The 18,789-nt window shown below is 40.3% G+C and overlaps 1 protein-coding gene across 1 annotated transcript in view; it reads right to left on the bottom strand.

Moving 5' to 3' along the window:
• Positions 1–7,960, bottom strand: part of LOC128719294 (protein O-mannosyl-transferase Tmtc3) — a 135,700-nt gene extending 127,740 nt beyond the window's left edge. The window contains exon 1 of the mRNA XM_053812919.1: positions 7,775–7,960. Coding sequence (XP_053668894.1) covers positions 7,775–7,960 — 186 coding nt within the window. The remainder of the gene's footprint in view (positions 1–7,774) is intronic.
• Between the last annotated feature and the right edge of the window lie 10,829 nt (positions 7,961–18,789).

Here is an 18,789-nt window from a genome sequence, read left to right as displayed (position 1 = left end):
AAAAAAAATGTTTCCTTAGTATCGTGCCGTAAACGAGCCAAAAAGAAGTGAATATTCGCATATTTGCCAGTACGCTTTGTTTTATCTTTGCAGCGACAGAACGTCAGCACGCGCGCGGCATAAACGATGCGAAAATGTAATCCAATTAAACGAAACCAAAAGCACGGCTAATGAGGTACAGCAAATCAGTGAAAAGAACAGCTGCGTAAGTACATTGGCATCGGTCAGTACGATGATGAGATTCGTGCTACCATTTTCAGTATTCTATCCAAATTTGTTGAGCAGTGCTCAAAAGTAATGACACTTAACTTAAGCAGCTTTAAACTTTTAAACGTTTTAAATATTTACTAGAATAATAACAACATTGCAATTTTAAACAGTACTAATAAGCTAAAATGATTATTTTGACAATATCTTCCAGCTCAACAAACGCGTATCCATTTACTTGTAGCAATTATTTTTTTAAATATGAACTCTATCTCTTACAGCACAATTAAATTGTAAATTTAAAAAACTGTATTTAGGGCATAAATCTATAATCAACACATAGTCAGAATATTTCTCAATTATAACAACCTACACCACTACGATTTCTAAAATCATTATTACCCCCGAGTTCCAAGAATCTTCACACTAAAAGTTTCTACTAGTGGCACACTTATTTTCGCAATTGCATGGAAATGCCTTTTCGTGCGCGCTAAAAATGTGCACCTTATAATCAACCTGTGGTGCTGAATAACATTACTTCAGTGAAATTGACCACCAATCATGTGTAAGAGGTTTTACTTTCAAGCTTCAACGGTTACCAACCTTCCATTCGTTAGTTCGATAAAACCATTTTTACAGCTTGTGTAGGCTTTTCAGATAGGCGATGCGACAATTACTGCACTGCTACGGCCTCGCCTAGGGTCAGACTTTTCCAGTACTTCGCGTGAGCTACGTTTGACACGCGCCCTGATCAGTACCAAAGAGTTTAACTTCACGTTTGCACACTTTCCTTGGGTCAATTTCATAGCGTAGGGAAAAATCCTGCCATGTACGCCAAGTACCGTTCTTTTTTTCTCATTCACTCTCAAGGAAAGCACTTGCTTACACACCAAAATACCCTGCGGTTAAGAATAATTACTAGCAATTTCACAGGTAACTCTGACCAACAGCACTTTGCTAGCGTTTATCTTCATTCATTCAAACACCAAAGGTGTGCTTATCAACTTTCACCATGATAAGCTTTGAAATATTTGCACGACTCACGGCCCCTGCGGGCAGAAACTTGTACAGATTCTAAAAGGGATATCCTTCTCGGTACCATTTCCCTACTGCCGCACGATGGTAAAATTTAATAGGATTCCTTTTTTTATTCATTTAATTTTAAAGCTACCATTTTAAGATTTCCATGTTTTTTTTTCTGCGCGCACATAAAACTCGTACCGCAGCATTCCGTGCTCAACCAGCGGCACTGAAACGATTCCGTGAACCTATAAACCAATTTATTTTTATAGTTACTTTTGTGGAAGGATTTTCTTTGAAAGGCAATGAAAACAACCTTCGGCTGACTAGCCAGAAAGACCTTCACCGGTTTCCCAAATTCACCCCGGTAAACGTCACATCCCGGTGTTCGTTTGCCGTTTTCGCGCTTTCGCCGTTTCATGTTCCATGAATGGTTAATGTTTTTTGGCCACCCTCATTTCGTTCCGCTGTGCACAACGCACACGGAATAAAAAGATACACTGACTGACCGTTTCTGCTCGGCCTGGACTGATGATCCCAGGACGGTACCGGTGCGCCACTAATGAACCACTTGCCACAAACCAACCAAGCAGCAGGTCTTGCTTGCCGTTTAAATTTAGCTCACCGAAGCGGTGAAAGTGGTAAGAAAGAACCAAGATGAAACACAAACATTCGTCCATCTTTATCTCGATTTTTTTTGCCAATGCGATAGACAAAAAAATGTAAACGATTTCTCGCATTTTCGCCAAAAATGTTGCAAATGGGCAAACTTTATCTACTCGTCAGTAGCGTAACTTCTCCGCTGATAGGCCACTGCTGCAAGATAAAACGAACCAAGGGCATAAAAAATAATGATTCTCAGTGTCATCTTCATTAAGATTTAAGTATAACAAACTGTCATCAAGAAATGAAAGCTTAGACCGCCTGGTAAGATGTTACTGAAGGAATGAAAGGCGGCGTTATAAACAGTTTACAGTTAATTGGCGTGGAACAAGAAAACTATGAACGATATGGGCATCTAACTTATTGTAACTATTCTTTTTAAAGACCTAAACACACATGGTTTATAATTTACACTTTGACAGGTGTAATTTAGTCTTTTAACACTACAGTACAAACTGTTTTTTTTTTTGTAAAAAAGGTCTCTTGCTAAAAAAACTACTACTAAAACTACTACTAAAAACTAAAAAAGGTTGTTGTAAAATATGGGGAATTGGTATCTATATGGGAATTTCCGCGCAATATGTCTGTGATTGTGTGCAGTTTTTTCAGTTATGTATTAAATTATTAGTTTGAGGTACAATTCATGGCATTTTAAATAACTATTTATGCGATGTACTTAATATGAAAAACGTATGGCCTGGTCGTTCTTCGCTTAAAAAAATCATACAAATTATTGAAGAATCTGTATATTTCGAAATAAATAACCACATACACAAGTTAATCAAATCTATTAAAATATTTTAATTAAACCAGGTCCCATTAATAATGCATCAAAAATCTACTTGAACGCTGCCGTTGCGGTTTTGGAAACTCATCGAAGCAACAACGTAACGTCATCATCCCCATTACGCATTTACTGGTAATGCTAAATTGAAAGACATTTTGTAGCAAACATTGATGGAGGCGCCCAGTATCGAATATCCCTAATCGAATCAACGAATACCTGGAGCGGCAGAGCACGGGTACATCGTCGAAATTCTTCCCTATACGTCCCTTTGTTCTCCAGCAAGCATTTGCTACACGTCGAAACGAGATTTTCGGCCGCGATCCATCACACAAGAGACGTGAGTGTGCGGAACCGCCTGATTAAATCTTCATCATTCGCTGGCTGCATCAGCTTTTCGCATCGATGACGAAATTGATTCCGTCAATTTTCGCTTGCCACGGGTGCTTCGGCCGGTCCCTTTCCCGCCCATACGCAATACCTCCGGATCTGGACCTGTCAACATACGTGTGCCGCGCTGTCAGGAGTTTGACGAGCAACTCACGAGCAACGGTAAGCAGAATCTTGAGAGTCACGCGTCTTAGGCACAAATTTTTCTCATTCTACCCATTGGGATAGGATGTGCCGGTTTTAACGGAGCAAACAGCAAGATCCGAAGCTTTCCACAGCGTTTCCGGCGAACAAAATGCGTACGCGTGTACATCATGATGGGTGGCATACGTGCGTAAATGTATGCGTTACAATTTTGCTTCTCCCTTTTTGAATCCATCGTAGCGCGGAAATGAAAGCGAACATGTCACGATGGGTTTGCGGTGAAAAGCAGTACAAATGATTTATTTTTTTACACGTGACGCGTACACTTTTTTCATCATGAGATAACATGAATGTCATTAGCGCGTGAAAGAAATTGAAAATTCATCACGATTTGAAAATTACTTGCAATGTTACTTTTTTATTTTTATAAGCCACGACATCCAAAACATCCACTATAATAATTATATAATAAAATATTCCTAACATATTTTAAAAAACACAGAAAAAAAACAAAATATCACAAATTTCAAAACGTTGTATTCCTTAAAACCCAATTTAAAGCTGAGTACAGAAAACTGACTGTTAACCTTACAAAACATATCCGAACCGCTCGAAACCGTACTCCACTCACTGAACCATGCAATACCATCAATCTAACGCGTTGCCATACGCTTCCCATATCGTACGCATTCCGCCGGATTGTATGAACTTCCGCATCGCAACAAGCAATGTCAACATCCGCCGTTGAAAGAGAAAATGGAAACAGAGCATGAAACGCAAGTTTTGTAATTTTGTCAAACAGCAAGCTGGTTCATGTTGGGGATAGCTTGTTGTTTTTTAAGGTGAAAGAAAAAAGCGAAAGACACAGTGCGGAATGTTTGTATAACAAGCAAACTGACAAGGTACATGCTGGATGAAGCAGAGATGAGAACAGTCGGGACGAGCATCTAATAAGAAGGTCACCTACATTCGGTATAGTAATCGAACGACGAACTTGTTCGTTTGGGGAGCAAAAGGAAGACGAAGTCTCGTAATACATTGTTTCGTAGTTTTGAAGGTGTCCCAAGAAGTGAAGCAAAGATATGAACACACACATAAAAAAGAAGACTACAACATTCATGTTGGAATGATTATGTTTCTCGGTTGACTGGTATTTCCTGTATCGAGAGAGACTATGTACAAGAGAAGGTGACATTTCTCGAAAAAAAAAAAAACAATTTGCCAATGTATTTCAATACCATGGAACAGAAGAAATGAATTCCCTCCATTGCCGGAGATATACCGTGACAAAGGACACATCTTTTAATATATCACCGTGTAAATCTTTGTGAGTCGTTTTTTTTTTTGTATTCCATAACTATTACCACGCTTTCTTGGTTCCTTTGAAAGTGTGTCTATTTACCTTAAGCATTGCTTCGTGAGCTTCTTACACCTACAGAAACCGGAAAAAAACACGTGAGCTTCCAATGTGGAGCTCCTACGCGGAAACATTCCACTCCTGCCAACGCTGGGAGCAGGACGTAAAACGCGGGAACGCATGTCACAACCATGTGTCACTTAAGGCGCTGTTTCACTTGGAAAAACGCGTACCTGTTCGAATGGCTCGGGAGAATGCTGGAGAACCGAAGGAAGCAAACGAAACGTTCCCCGTAGGGGGCAAGCATACGCCCGGTGTGCCTGGGAATTTAATGTGATAGAAGCGAAAGAAAACGGAACGGAAGCGACACATTAAAGCTAAGGTGCTTTTGCTACCGATTTTCCTTCCCTTTGGGGGCGCGTGTGACAAATAAAACTCCATTTCTGGTGGGAAACCCATGCGCGTTCTCTCAACCGTGAGAAGCAATATTTCTCTGTCATTTATGTTTTACTTATGCATACAGCTTACGCCAAGCCCAGTGCGGGCCCCTACTCCCCAATTTTAAGGGTGTTGATGTTTTATTCTTCTTTTATTTTCGCATGTGTGAGGCTCTTTGTTCGTCACCGGTGAGTCTAACAAAAGTACGAAAATAATCTCTGTGGTAAGACTTTAAATGCCTCCCAGCCTGTCTGTCTTCCGTTTTACCAAACCTGTGCTCGCTGTAATGGGGAGTGATTTGTCACATTCGCTTACTTTGGGTGTGGGTTCGCTTCTGACACAATTATCAAATAATTCGACATGATTATGTATCAAGACAGAGCACTGAAATGTTAACTAGGATACTTTTCAAACTGAATTAATTGGACCATAAATTAACAGTTTAGAAAACCACTTTAGCTGTAAGCAAAATGCCTGAAATATTTGCAAAATTAAAATGTACCAAAGAAACAACGGTAAACACATCGTTATAAAACATACGTTTGTAACCGAAGTACAACACATAAACACATGAAGAAATTAAATAAATTACTTCACAGCATTATGCGTTTGATCGAAAACGATCGAATGAATTAATTAATGAATTAACACCAATATTCGTTCGTTTCTCAATTCCTCAATTTATCAATTTCTCGATTAAAGTGTTCGTCAATTATTAGTTGAAAATAATAAAAATAATAAACCACTCATTCGAATGCACGAAAGTACCCTCAAAGTCGAACAATTTGACGTAAAGCTGCTTACATCAGATACATCCTGTTAAGGAATTCGAAACAAACTTCCTAAACAAAAAAACAAAAACAATTCCGAAAATATTTTCTTATATTTTGATATAAAATAACCACTATCGCGCTACTGCGCACCTAGTCATCTGCAACTCATAGGTTATGAAAAAAAATAGTTAAAATCAACAGAAAACCAATCTATGTGATCAATTTTTTTTTCGCTCTAGCATTACTTTTATTTAATTAATAAAATGGCATTAGAACTGATTTGCCGTATCCACTTGTCGACCCTATATCGAACGGTTCGATTTCAATTTTGTTCCGGGCCGACCGCCATGCGCAAGCTTTACTCCGCGTCCGATAACGTAGAGAGCGTGAGAAAAATAAGGCTTGAACATTAAATGTCCCTTTTGGGCCAGTTGCGGCCACCGTACAGGGAAATTCTCGATTGCTCGATGCCAACTCTGAGCTAGTTCGGTTTCGTTCCCTCAAGCCGTCCAAAATAAGCGTTATGAATAATGCATACCTCGGCTATGTATCGAGTGGCTTTCGAAAGCGAAACGGGAATACCGTAGCCAAGGGCTTTATTATACGAAACCCACATACAAAAACACAACATGACCGAGATCCACGCGTCAGCCCTGGGTGGATCAGTGCCACGGGTACCCGTGCAGAATATTTAACACCGGTGGTCCGGCGAGTCGTCCGGCCGTAAATGGTCCCGTTCTTTTCGGAAGCTTGTCTCCCGGGAACTGTCCTATGGGTTGAGTTTTACGTTGCAGGGCTTATTTTATTTGTCGAAGGTTCGCATTTCGATGACAACTGCTGTCGCCGTTGGGTGGTTGAAAATTGGATACCCCGTTTGGCACGGATTTTGTTTAACAAGTCACACAAAAAATCGGAAGGATTAAATCGAGAAAGATAACGTCATCATTGGAAGCTTTTGGGATTTTTTTTTACTATTCTGAAAATATTTTACAGTTCTAACTAAGCTAACCAAGCCTCATGTTCAAATCCTATCACAAACAACAAAATAGTTTTTTATAAAAATTAAGGATTTTTTTTTCGTTAGAACGGCCTGGCCGTATCGACTTATTTTACCACGTAGCCGGATAGTCAGTCCTGCGTACGGGGGATTGGCCAGGATGGGATTTTGGTCCAGTCCGTTCGTGTGAAGACCGGCGCCGCTACCATGATGCCACCGGGCCGCCTTTAAAAATTAATGTTGACAGCATTTTTAAAAAAATTAAGAGAATAACACTGATATTGATAATTATTGATTGATATTATTGATATTGATATTGAATACTAATTTAAAAACAACCATACGAACCCCCGGCACTGCTTTCTATTCAAATTCATCATGCCAGCTCTTCAAATCTTTAACTTGTGCTCTTACTGCGACACACAGTCTATCCTTCTTACAAGTTATCCACATGAAGTTCAAGTTTAAGTTTTTACTTCGAAAGCAAAATAACGCTAAGCTCAAAGAGTCATAAAATGTTCCGATTTTACAAAACTCCCGAGGGAAATCTTCCGAACCGTTCGCCAAGATACGAATGTCCTTTTGGATAATCCCGACAAACGATCGATAACTAGACCAACACCAAATCCTATTTACACGATTTCAAAACCCCTAACGACCGTCCAGTAACCTGTTTATAGGCCAGATAGGTGCCAGCGGCTCGGGGAAGGTTCTATGAATTTCCAATTTAATGACCCCAATAATTTAGTGCGCAATCGTTGCGTAAATTAAGGTGTGTATGTAACCTAAATCTAGCGACTAAATTTTGGGCTTTGAGATAGCTTTCCTGTATATAGTTGGTGTTTTGGGGGAATAAACCTGAGCCATGCCTTCTAAAACGACGAAATATAAAGCAAGAGTCGGGGTTTCGGGATTTCAATCGATGGGCCATTCTCACAAACAATCACACAGCAGAAACCTTCGTAACCTATCCGGCAATAAAATAAACCCAAGTAACTTACCTTGTGCATCGGTGTACCCCAGAAATCGTTGAGGAACACGTTCTTGACCGAGGAGTGTGGTCGCAGGTCACGATTCTCCTTGATGGCACTGATGTCGTCGAACACGAAACCACAGTTGAGACTGTTGTGGTAACAGAGAACGCACACTAGCGCTATGAGCGCCCCGTACAGATGATGGGTGGCCATCTTTATCCGGGGGTGTCAATCGTTTTCTCGGACGTCTAGCGGGCTTCTGATGTCCGGGAGCCAGAATCACCGGTTCGACGAACACATCAGTGGTGGGAGAGAATCGAGAATTTCACCACTGAAGGACTCTTTTACGCACGTGTGACTGTACGACAAATATCGCCCTCGGATCGGTCGCTCACAGTTTTAAAAGCCTGGAATGAGAAAAAAAGAGAGAGATGGTTCAGATTAGCGGAATTGTGACAATTTTTTCTTTAGGGTTCATTTTGTTCCTTCATCTGGAAGCAGCTTTTAGTTGCGGGACATTTTAACCAGATTAAAATTTGACAACATGGCAACGTCTTTCAAGCGCCTTAGCTTTCTTTGCCCGATAAAGGCAGGTTTATGAGATTGAACGTTTTTTTTGCAACTATTCAAGGACCAAGAAAACTTTGCTCTTTGCCTAAGTGTCCGTGTGCTTCAAAATGCCAGAACAAAAAGTAGCCATCCCACTAAGATGTAGCAATATCTGCTTTTCCTTGCTCAATCTTCCATGTAGCAATTTCCCACAGGCCAATTCAACAAACCACGAGCTTTGGGTTTGAACTTCTTCCCTTCTTCAAAAGTTTTAGCCACTGCTTTACCAACGATGGACAAGGGAGTGCGTAATTTCTTCAGCACAATCTCGACACAACCCCCCCACTAACAACTTGAGATGACTCCACCTTTCCCGCCATCTGCTGAAGTCATTTTGCTTCGAGCAGGATGAGCGATAGGCTTTCCCAACACTAACACAGTGCACGTGCTGTCACCCATTGCGGCATTCTGAGGTTCAGTAGAAAAAGATCGTTTTACATCTCTGGGAAAGAAAACAAAAGTTCAACATCGACTCATCCTTGCTTTAAATTTGCCGACACGATTAAACCTCACCCGAAAGGTACACTAAACTCAAGATGATCCCGAAGACGAACATTTTCTTCATAAGAAAGCATACCACTGAGCAACAAGAGGATTGGTATGGCGTCATCAAGTTGCACCAACCGCAAACAAGCGAACCTATACTGCGGGAAAACTAGTCAAGAGCGAGAGAGAGACGATGAGAGAGTGTTTTACGCTACCGGTAAGTCGTGTCTATTGAGGAGGAGTTATTCAACATGTACCTTTCCGAAACGGGCTATAACATACAGTGTACGCATACGTATTGAAGGTATAATTTATCTTCGGCATACAGCAGAAAAAAACAACATGGTTGTGAAAAATTGACGAGTTTGTTTATGATATTTTCAGACCTGCAAAAAAACATTCGACTATTTTAAAATTTGATTTACTCGACTGTTGTAATATATATACTTTTCCATTACAGCGATTGCCAAATTAAAAATTTACTTAGTTTTTGAGGTTACCCGGTTATTGTCGAATTGATTTTGATAAAGTTTGACAGAACAGATTTGATTAAATTTTTCATTGACGTTGCCAATGTGTTCTGTTAAATATCATTCAATATCAGTGAAGAATGCAAATCTTATAAAAAAAGGTTGACTGCGGTGCACTTGCGTGTACGTGTGTACACCATTGTGTGACTGCACTTTAAAACTTATTTTAAAAATTTAAATTTAAAACTCACATTTAAATTATGATTTATTGCTATCTGCAAAAATGTATATTACACACAGGATTTAAAGTCGGTTTGGAAAACACTCACTCAATTCAAATTCTTTAAATGTCAGAGGTCAGAATGCCAAAAGGTGTCCCACTTCAAATTGTACAAGAAAATACAGCAATACGTAGTAGAAAACTAATCTTTGGGTTTGGGAGGGTTTTGAAAATGTGCATAGAAGTAGGTTGGAGTGTACTGCTTGCAATGTGTTTTGATCAGTTTTTAACAAAATGGCAAAAAACGGCACCACGTTACGAATAGATTTTACTCAACCACCAGGAAAATTCCCTCAGCACCAAATGTTTACGAAATCCTATTATCTCATCATATATCATGGACTTCCATGAGAGCTTCCAAAGCTTCTGTTTTTTAACAACCAACCACTAAGTTCAAAGTTCCGCAGCAAGTAAGGAAGCAGAACCGTGCAAAGTTTATCAAGAAATGCATGATTTAGCAGGCGATCTGAGCGTGTGACAAACGAAGTGCGTCGTTCGTGTTCGTGGAGTGTCTACGGGAGCATTTATGAATTCTTCGTCTTTTTTACCGACACAACAACCTACAGAGGTTCGTTCTTGGCTTTTCGTACCCAAAGACATGAACTCGTTAAACGCACTGGAACTGGAATGCTCGGGTATGCGAAAATTATGAAGCAAGAACACAACAAGGTCAAATCTTAGGCAAACATGAAGATGAAATTAATTTCAATATAGAAGAAGCTGCGGCAAGATGTTACACAGAATCTAAAGGAAGGAATTAAGCGTAAGATGCAAACGTATTATAATGGTAATCAGGATAACTGAAACAAATCTGCCCAAAGCTTGATATAGGGTTATATTTCATTGCATGAAAGTTTAAAAATGATAAGTTATCTATTTTATATTCTACAACGTTTTCTTCGTGATCCAATTTGATGTGGGGCACAATTCAACCACACCAGTGAGGTCTCTCTGTTTCACAAATCAAATATGAAAAATTGTTTTGAACTACACAGACGCTAGATTTTTAACCATTTACAGAAATATAAAAAGACATAAAAGTTTAGCTAACTTGTTGTAACTGATTTTACTATTAACCAGCAATCCATTTCCACGATGAATGATTGATAATGTTGCTGGGCACATGCTTCCTGCTCATTAATTCTAAAGCCAATTACAATCTGTCATGCTTCTCCCGTATCGACAGCATCCGGAGCCTTTGCACAGTGAACAACGTTTATACCACAATTTACCAAAACGTACCAGCACCATATTATCCACCAGTGTTGGCCACGTGCTTATTTCCAGCATACTCTTCACTTTTGCTATCCCACGGACATACAGCAACCATCTAACAGCCAACCGTTCCAACAACAATACGATGAGGAATGGTATCCTGTAGCGAAAACAGCTGAAGTGAGCGGCAGCTTGGATTTTTATTATTGAATCACACGCACATTCAACACATCCGCCACTTATCATCGCGCAAATCCACGTTCCGTAACGTGAGCCGATTAAAGTTATGAATTCTTCCTGCGAAACCATCGAAATTGCGAAGAAGAAACCAGCTTGCAGTACACAGGAGCAGGCTGTCTTCAGTTGTTCGGTAGCAAACCTCCGGAAGGTGCGTACCGTTGACAAGCGACAACACTTCCGGCGAACTTCGCTCTTGCTACTCGTGAGACCGGATGAAGTTGTACAAATTCCAGCAAACCCACGCGAAATCCTCTCTGGAGCGACCGGAACGTGAAAACCTCGTAGAACAATTTGCTGTTCCCCAGTGCTGAACAAACAAACGTAGGGGCCGGTGGGTGGTGGTCCAGTTTTCCTTAGGCAAGCTAAATTCTAGCTTACTTGTCAGTGTGAGAAACCATTCAGTCTTGGCGAGGATGAAGCTTGTTCTTGGCAATAGTTCGGCATTGCGGGGCGATGCAAACCTCCAACGGATGATAAACTTTAACCCAAAAGGTGAATGCCTCAAGGCCAACGATAGGCAAACGAGTTTGCAAATTTGATTAGCTGTATGGTTATCCACCTCGGCAAGAAAAAAACGTGGCACAAAACATAAATGTTATAACAGAAGAGAAAAGCAGCAAAAAAGATTCACCTTTGTGTGCAAAGTAGATTCAACCATCATTTACCAGCGGCTACACCGCAAGGACCATACCCGATACAAAAGCTGTTTAATAGATTGGAAATTTATCTACAATAATAAATTCGTCCCACACTGCCTTTGCTTCCTTCAACTGGGTTTCAACCAAACACGCGCTGTGGGCAAAATAAAACCGATCCTTTCAAAACGATCGCACCTGTCTTACAAAACCACACCTATCCCCATTTAAATCCGTTGTTAATCGATATCAAAGTGCGTCTCGATAAAAGGTGAAACCAATCAAGATGTAATCTCAATGTTTCCAGCTTCGATGGAAAATTGTTCACGCATACATTTCTAGTCGGTTGAGTACCATTTTGTTCGCAATCATTGATCAAGCGTATATTTACAGCGAAACCGTAAATAAAACCAAAAACCCGGAGCACTGAACGCTAACCGATGATGTGCCTTTTAAAAGCATTACAAGGGGGCACTGTTGTTTCTGGCGAAAAGTCACATTTGCCAACAGAGTGGTGGGATGGTAATACGGGAGCAAAAATGTCTCCCAAAACCAAGGTCATTTCGTTAAACGCCTGGACGACGTAAACGGAAGGCGACAGCTGTGACGGACCACTTGCCGATTCTGACACTTTTTTCCCGGCAGCGTTTGTCTTCGTGTGCATGTTTCGGGGTTGCATTTTTTTTTTATTCGGCGTTGTGTAACCTCTGACATTGCTGAAAGAAAGCTAGTTACTTGGTCGTCATTTTCCATGCGATGTGAGAGTGGGCTCGTATGTCCCAACGGCAGCTTGTGGCACTGAGCAGAAACGCGAACGTGAGAAAGGCACCCAAATGCCTCCTTCGCGAAACGAATACAAGGAGAACAAAAAGCGCGAACACCACAAGAGCGGTGAAAAAATATCACCGAGAGGCTACATCGCCAACTGCCAGCGGCATTTAAAATGAATGGCACCGGGAAAGCAAAGATGAAATTTAGCACCACGATGTCGTGCTGAATTTTAAGTGCCACTCCTGTGCGTATCGTCCATCGTCCATCGGCGAAAGTTGCACGTTTCGTTCGGAGAAAAACGGTGCAAAAAACCCCCCAACCCTAGCAGTGCTAGAAACCGGCAGCAACAGGCCGCCATTTTCAGTCGCTTCCGCATCGGCAAACTGGAACAAAAAGACTATTTTTTGTCGCTGCTGGTTTTGTCATACACAAAAAATAGCACCTTACGTCATACGGATGGAGTCGAAAAGTCTGGGTGCCCCCGATTGCTTGAGCAGAATGTGCGGCCCAAAGTGGTAACGGAAAAAAGGACAAAAATCGCACACAGAAATTTCCGACACGGGTGTCCTTGTGCTTCGACTTGGTGACCGGGTTTGGTGACTTTGAAAGCAGCGAAAATGATGAAATGACAAAAAAAGCAAATCACCAACTGGACAAGACTATAAAGGAAACGGCCTCATAGCGAATGAACAAATCGGGCCGGGAATTTTTACGCTTTGCACGAAATTTCCATCCCAGCGCCGATCGGCGGCTCATGGCCAATTTTCTTCTCGCTCTATTGTCGGGCCAGGGAGGTAAAGCCTAATTTTCACTTGTTCCATAGGTTTTGTTTCATTTTCAAAGATGCGAACAAAATATTAATAAAGCATACCAGACCCATGCGAAAAGTAGTCAACCGAGCAAAGTGCATGCGGTTTTTTTAACGAATAATGGAACAGTAGAAAGGAAAACCAACTGTCAGCACTCACATGGAAAACCACTCCAAAGTAACTATGGTCGACAAAGAAAAAAAAACAAAATTGGTGCTCCACTTCAAACGCTGGTCTATCGGTCCTAAACAGTTGGGAAGCACATTCTGTTCTCACGAAAAGTGTTACAACTCCCGAAAGATCTTAGCGAGCCAGTGTATTGAGAAGCTGGTTGCGAAACTGACGAAAAAAGTATATCAACAATAGTATATAAAAAAAAGTATATAAAGGAAGAGTCAAATTTGCCTTCTGCATGGCACATATTATATTATCCAGATTGACGCTTCTCTACCTCGGGTTTTTTTTCCAGAGTGGTGAAAAATGGAAAGAGCGCAACGATTTACCACCCGTTACAAATGGTTTATGGTGTACAGTTGGACACTCGACCAGGGCAGTGTTTGCCCCATTTTGCGTCGACACAAACCGTACGTCTCTTTTTATAACGCCACTTAAACGCACATGCCAGCTGCCAGTGGTAGAAAAAAGAAATGAAACGCTCCGGGGATGAAAGGATCATGCAACCCTAAAGCAGGAGGGGTTTGAAAATGAGAGCAACAGAAACTGAGCTAGGGACAATCTAATCTAAGAACGGTTAACTCGTAAACCTGAGAAGTAGCATGTTTTCTAAACGATGCAAGCAGACCTTTAGGACCTTTTGCATTGCACACAAAAAATGCAATTGTTAAATTAAAATAGTGCACAGAAACAATCTTTCAACGCTATGTTAGCTGTTGCGATGATTTTCAAATAAAAAATATAGGAGACATATCACTCAAACTATTTAATATTTTCAAGGTGATATTAGTTAAAAGTGTAACAAATCACGCAGAAAACCAGACAGAGATTAGTCATTCTCTAGACCAAGGCTGTCGACTGTAATCAGTTTTATAAAAAGATGGGGAAATATTCGGTTTAAATTCATTAAATCACTGAGTTTATGTATGATTTTAAATTCTTTTGCGAACGAAATTATGAATATTTCATGATATTATATTTTTATCTCGGTATTAGTATGGGCAGCGTCCACTGCGCAACGTAGTGATGGGAAAGTACCGCTGCACTTGGCTGGAATTGAATATGATTTGGAACCATTCATAAAATAAGGTACAGGTCCATTCATAAACACATATATTAAAGATTTTTTTTTCTGAAAAAATTAAATGTGCAAAAATATCTAATATAAAATGAAAAATTCCCACAAGTGACGAATAGCTAAAATAAATATCTACTGTACCTAGTACCAAAACCCTAAAAATAAACAGAACTAAATGGTCCAAGGCAGATTTACATTCGGTGACGACCAGGTATAGCAAAGATGTACTGTATCTGCTAAATTAAATGAAGGTGACAGAGAAGTGGATAAATTATGCACCTGTTGAATCGAGTGAATTGTGAAAGAGAAGGAGGACGTGGTCAATTGAAAGTGTTGTGGTAATGACTGCTATCACAATGCCCAGAGGGAGTAATCATGACGCTGTGTCTATTCTTAACGCCGTTCATATCTTAGCTCTTTAAGAGAATTTATTTTTTTTTAAATTTGTTTATATAATTAATTAATCTTTAAGGACATTAAGAGCCAGAGAACTCCTACAAAGGTCTACACCAAGAAGATGGGCTAGCTTGTTTACTCTTCAACCTAGCGCTAGAGAGCGCCATCCGTACGCAGAGGGCACTTCACATCTTGTATAAGTCAATCCAGATCCTGGCATACATTGACCTCATAGACATCATTGATTTACGGTTTTCCTGAGGAAATTTCTCCACTCAAAACACCTGTCGCGACGAACGATGCTAGGACTATATAGAACTTATACAGTTCCAGTATTCACACACGCCTCTAAGACATGGACTTTGTCTTTGACTTTAACGGAACCCTCTTAGCCGCGTTCGAGAGGAAAATACTCAAAAGGATGAGCAAAGGAAGGAGCCGCTACAATGACGAGCTCTTTGAACTGTACAGCTAATTTACTGTCCGAGATCGTATTAGACTCGCCGGGCTCCGGTGAGCTGGTCATGTCATGAGAATGACACCGGACGACCCAGCCCGTAAAGTCCTTTTAGATCGTCCACATGGACAGAAGAGGCGTGGTAGGCCCAAATTGAGATGGAGTGATGGCGTTGATGCGTCCGCCCACTACCGTTATCGTTTCATTCAATTCCATCATTTTAACATCGTGAATCGTCGTTTGCGCACATATGCCGTTGTTGCAGCACGCAAATATCTCAGAAAATCACTGTCAGTTGACGCTGCTGTGCAACTGGCGATATTCATGCATCGAACAAGCTTTTGTATGAAATTTACACTAGCAATATAATCAAAACAAAGAATCAACATCGGTTTTATCTGGAATTACGCGATAAATGATACCGAAACACTTAAAATAAATACTATCGGAAAAAAGCTCGGAAAACACAAAATGTTAATATTCTAGCAATTTGACAGCAGCATTGGTGTGTTACCAGAACCATTCAAAAATCACCGACGGATTTATTTTGGTTTCTCTATCTCCTCTTCTCTTCACTTTGGTTTCTTTACTGCGAATTACAGACACTGCGGTTGTACAGCAAAAATCGGTGCTGTACAACAAAGAAAAAAAAAGGTAAAATGGAATTCCAAACACCCGAAATCATCTACCACTTAGAAATCATCTACCATTTTGATCGATCCAGTCGAAAGAGAAAAACACAACATATTTCGATTCCAACTATTACATTTTTCAGTGGAAACACATTATTCGTTAAATCTTTAATTGTCATATTAACACAACAGCGAAGTCGAGAAATTATTTCAATTAAAATGCTGCACCAATCCTAATAACTAGTAGACCGTTGCGGTGGTAATAAAAATCAGGTCAAAATTGTAATCCAAGAAACAGACAATGCACGCCATTTAATTTAATTTAATAAATTATTGCCAGCAGTCCAATCTCCACAAACCGTGCAATAGCAATAGACTTTATTTTCAATAGACGCTCTCACTACTTAACGTGCTGGATTTCCAATTCCTCGTAAGCGTAAAAAAAATATCTATACAGCAACACGAACACTAACAGTAGCTTAAAAGCTCCTATTCAACGACACCGATGAAAGCCAAAGCCGAGTAAAAGGCAACCATATCATGATTAAAATAACCTTCGCATGCATAATCCAGCCCGGCAGCAGCGGTCACGAACGGCTGGCGAAGAAGCTCATCATCGGCAGTCTCAAAGCCCCCGAACGAAGGCTGGAAAATTATGAATAATCCATTGTATAATGCACTTTCGAGCGCAGAGAACCAAGCAAGGGTCTTTGGGAGGGAATAATTTTCAAACCAAAAAAACGAAAACAAGGACGGGAAACAACTTTCAGGAACCGCGCCAGAGATGTGAAAGAAGACTGTCGTTAGGGCAGAGGATACGAGCATGAGAGCGAAATAGCTTTAAGTTGCCTGTAATATATTCCATCCTTCGCCAGCACACATGCATCCTAAGGAATTGAATTAATTTTCTCGCACATCGTAGCGCGGACTTAGCGACTTATTAACTAGCATCCCAAGGAAAATCATACAACATATCCCATGCCCCGGAAAAAGGGACACACACATCAGCAAGGACACCAAGTAACGATACACGGACACACAGCTTCGTTCGTCCGAAGTTTGAACAGACGGGAAGCTAAAGTTAGCAACCTTACTGGGTCATCCAACGCCGGTTGTATCCCGTAGAATGGATCCGTTTCCTCCGCAAACAACCATCCAAGTCACGTCAACGGCTAGCCAGGCACGAACTACGAGGTGACTTTTATTCACACGGATGAAAGTAAAACAAAAAACAACCCACTCCATAAGAAAACCATGCAGCACTGGGTAGAACACTGAAGCAAAGACGGAAAATGGTCACGGACCCGGCTCATTAGTTTTGGGTGGTGGCGCGTTCGAAGTGTCTGTCTTGTGGGACTCACATCGCTGGCACATAGAACGGACGGAAAACTTCTCTCCGCCTTCAAAGCCATCCCTCGCTACACATTTGCACAAATTCACAGATACACGCACACACACACCAAAACCAACGATGGTCTATTGGGATTGCTATGGCGAAAGTTTCTTTTTTATCTCCTTTATTCCCACCACGCCCGTACTTGTGTGCAGCAAGAGGCCCAAAAGTTGTTCCTTTCCCAGATCGTAAGAAATGCAGGAAAATGTGAGCTTGAAACGAACCGCAAGAGTTATGAACGGACCTTCCATCGGACGGCTCGTGATGGAAGCGCGGACGAGATGGAAAATCAATAAAGGTGAAAGATTTTGCCGCTGCATAAAAAAAACGCGCCATTACATTACGCAAATTCCCAGGGGCCCACAGCAAATTCCGCGCACTAATAATCATTCATGATGGGCTGCCGAATGATATTTATGCTCCCGCGAGAATGCTTCACACTTTTCGAGGGATTGAGAGATGTTTGACTGGGTAAGAGCGTGAAAAGTTTTCAAAATGGTGGAAGATTTTGAATGCTTTAATGAGCACCTTTCTGTACTGTTAAAAAACTTACATATTGCACCTTATACTAATACAAATTTTATATGTATTAGAAGCAAATGTATCATTTTTCATTCAAAGGTTTCAAGCCATTGCTATGTACAAACATTGATTTGAGTTTATTTCCAAATAAAATTTATAAATTCATAACAGAAAATTCTGCGCCTAATGGAATTGTCTAGCTGATATATGATTCTAAAATCATGCCAATAACGAAATTTATACAACATTTGCGATCCAAATATGGAACAAAGCAAGCCGTAGTCGGTCTCGTAACATCAGTTGCATTAAAAATTTAATTAATTTCACAAGAATTAATACAATCATCTTGATTCAAAAGTAGCTACAAACGTTTTCTACTAATGCTTAAATCTCCTTTTTTTTAGATATTTTATTGCTCTTATATTTCGTTTTGTTTGTGTAACCAATATTGTTAATCGAATCCTTATCGTAAAAAAAGCTCAATCCATCACTGCGAGTTGAACCAACCGAAATTAGATATTGGGGAGCATGATAAATTGATTTCAGTCACGAGTTCCAAATGAATTTAGTTGATTAATACATTCCACCTGATGCTCGGGAAACACGGATATATGTATGCCTAGAAACATCCAGTACAGCAGTTACTTTTTCAGACATTCTTCTATTTCTTTGCCTGTACGACAACTTCAAAAGGTCATCAACCATAACTTTTTCCAGACATAAACCAGGTAAAGATATGAATATTTTTAAAACATCGACGCTATCCGTGTTATTATCCATTTTAAATAACTATAATGTAACTTTGAATTATCCATCATATGAAATCAATGAATTTCGTACAGTTTTTACAATGCATTTGAATCTAAACAACACAT

Source organism: Anopheles marshallii, chromosome 2, assembly GCF_943734725.1.
Source record: "Anopheles marshallii chromosome 2, idAnoMarsDA_429_01, whole genome shotgun sequence".
Classification (NCBI taxonomy): domain Eukaryota; kingdom Metazoa; phylum Arthropoda; class Insecta; order Diptera; family Culicidae; genus Anopheles; species Anopheles marshallii.
The sequence above is the reverse complement of the archived record's forward strand: the minus strand, read 5'-3'. Positions and strand labels throughout refer to the sequence as shown.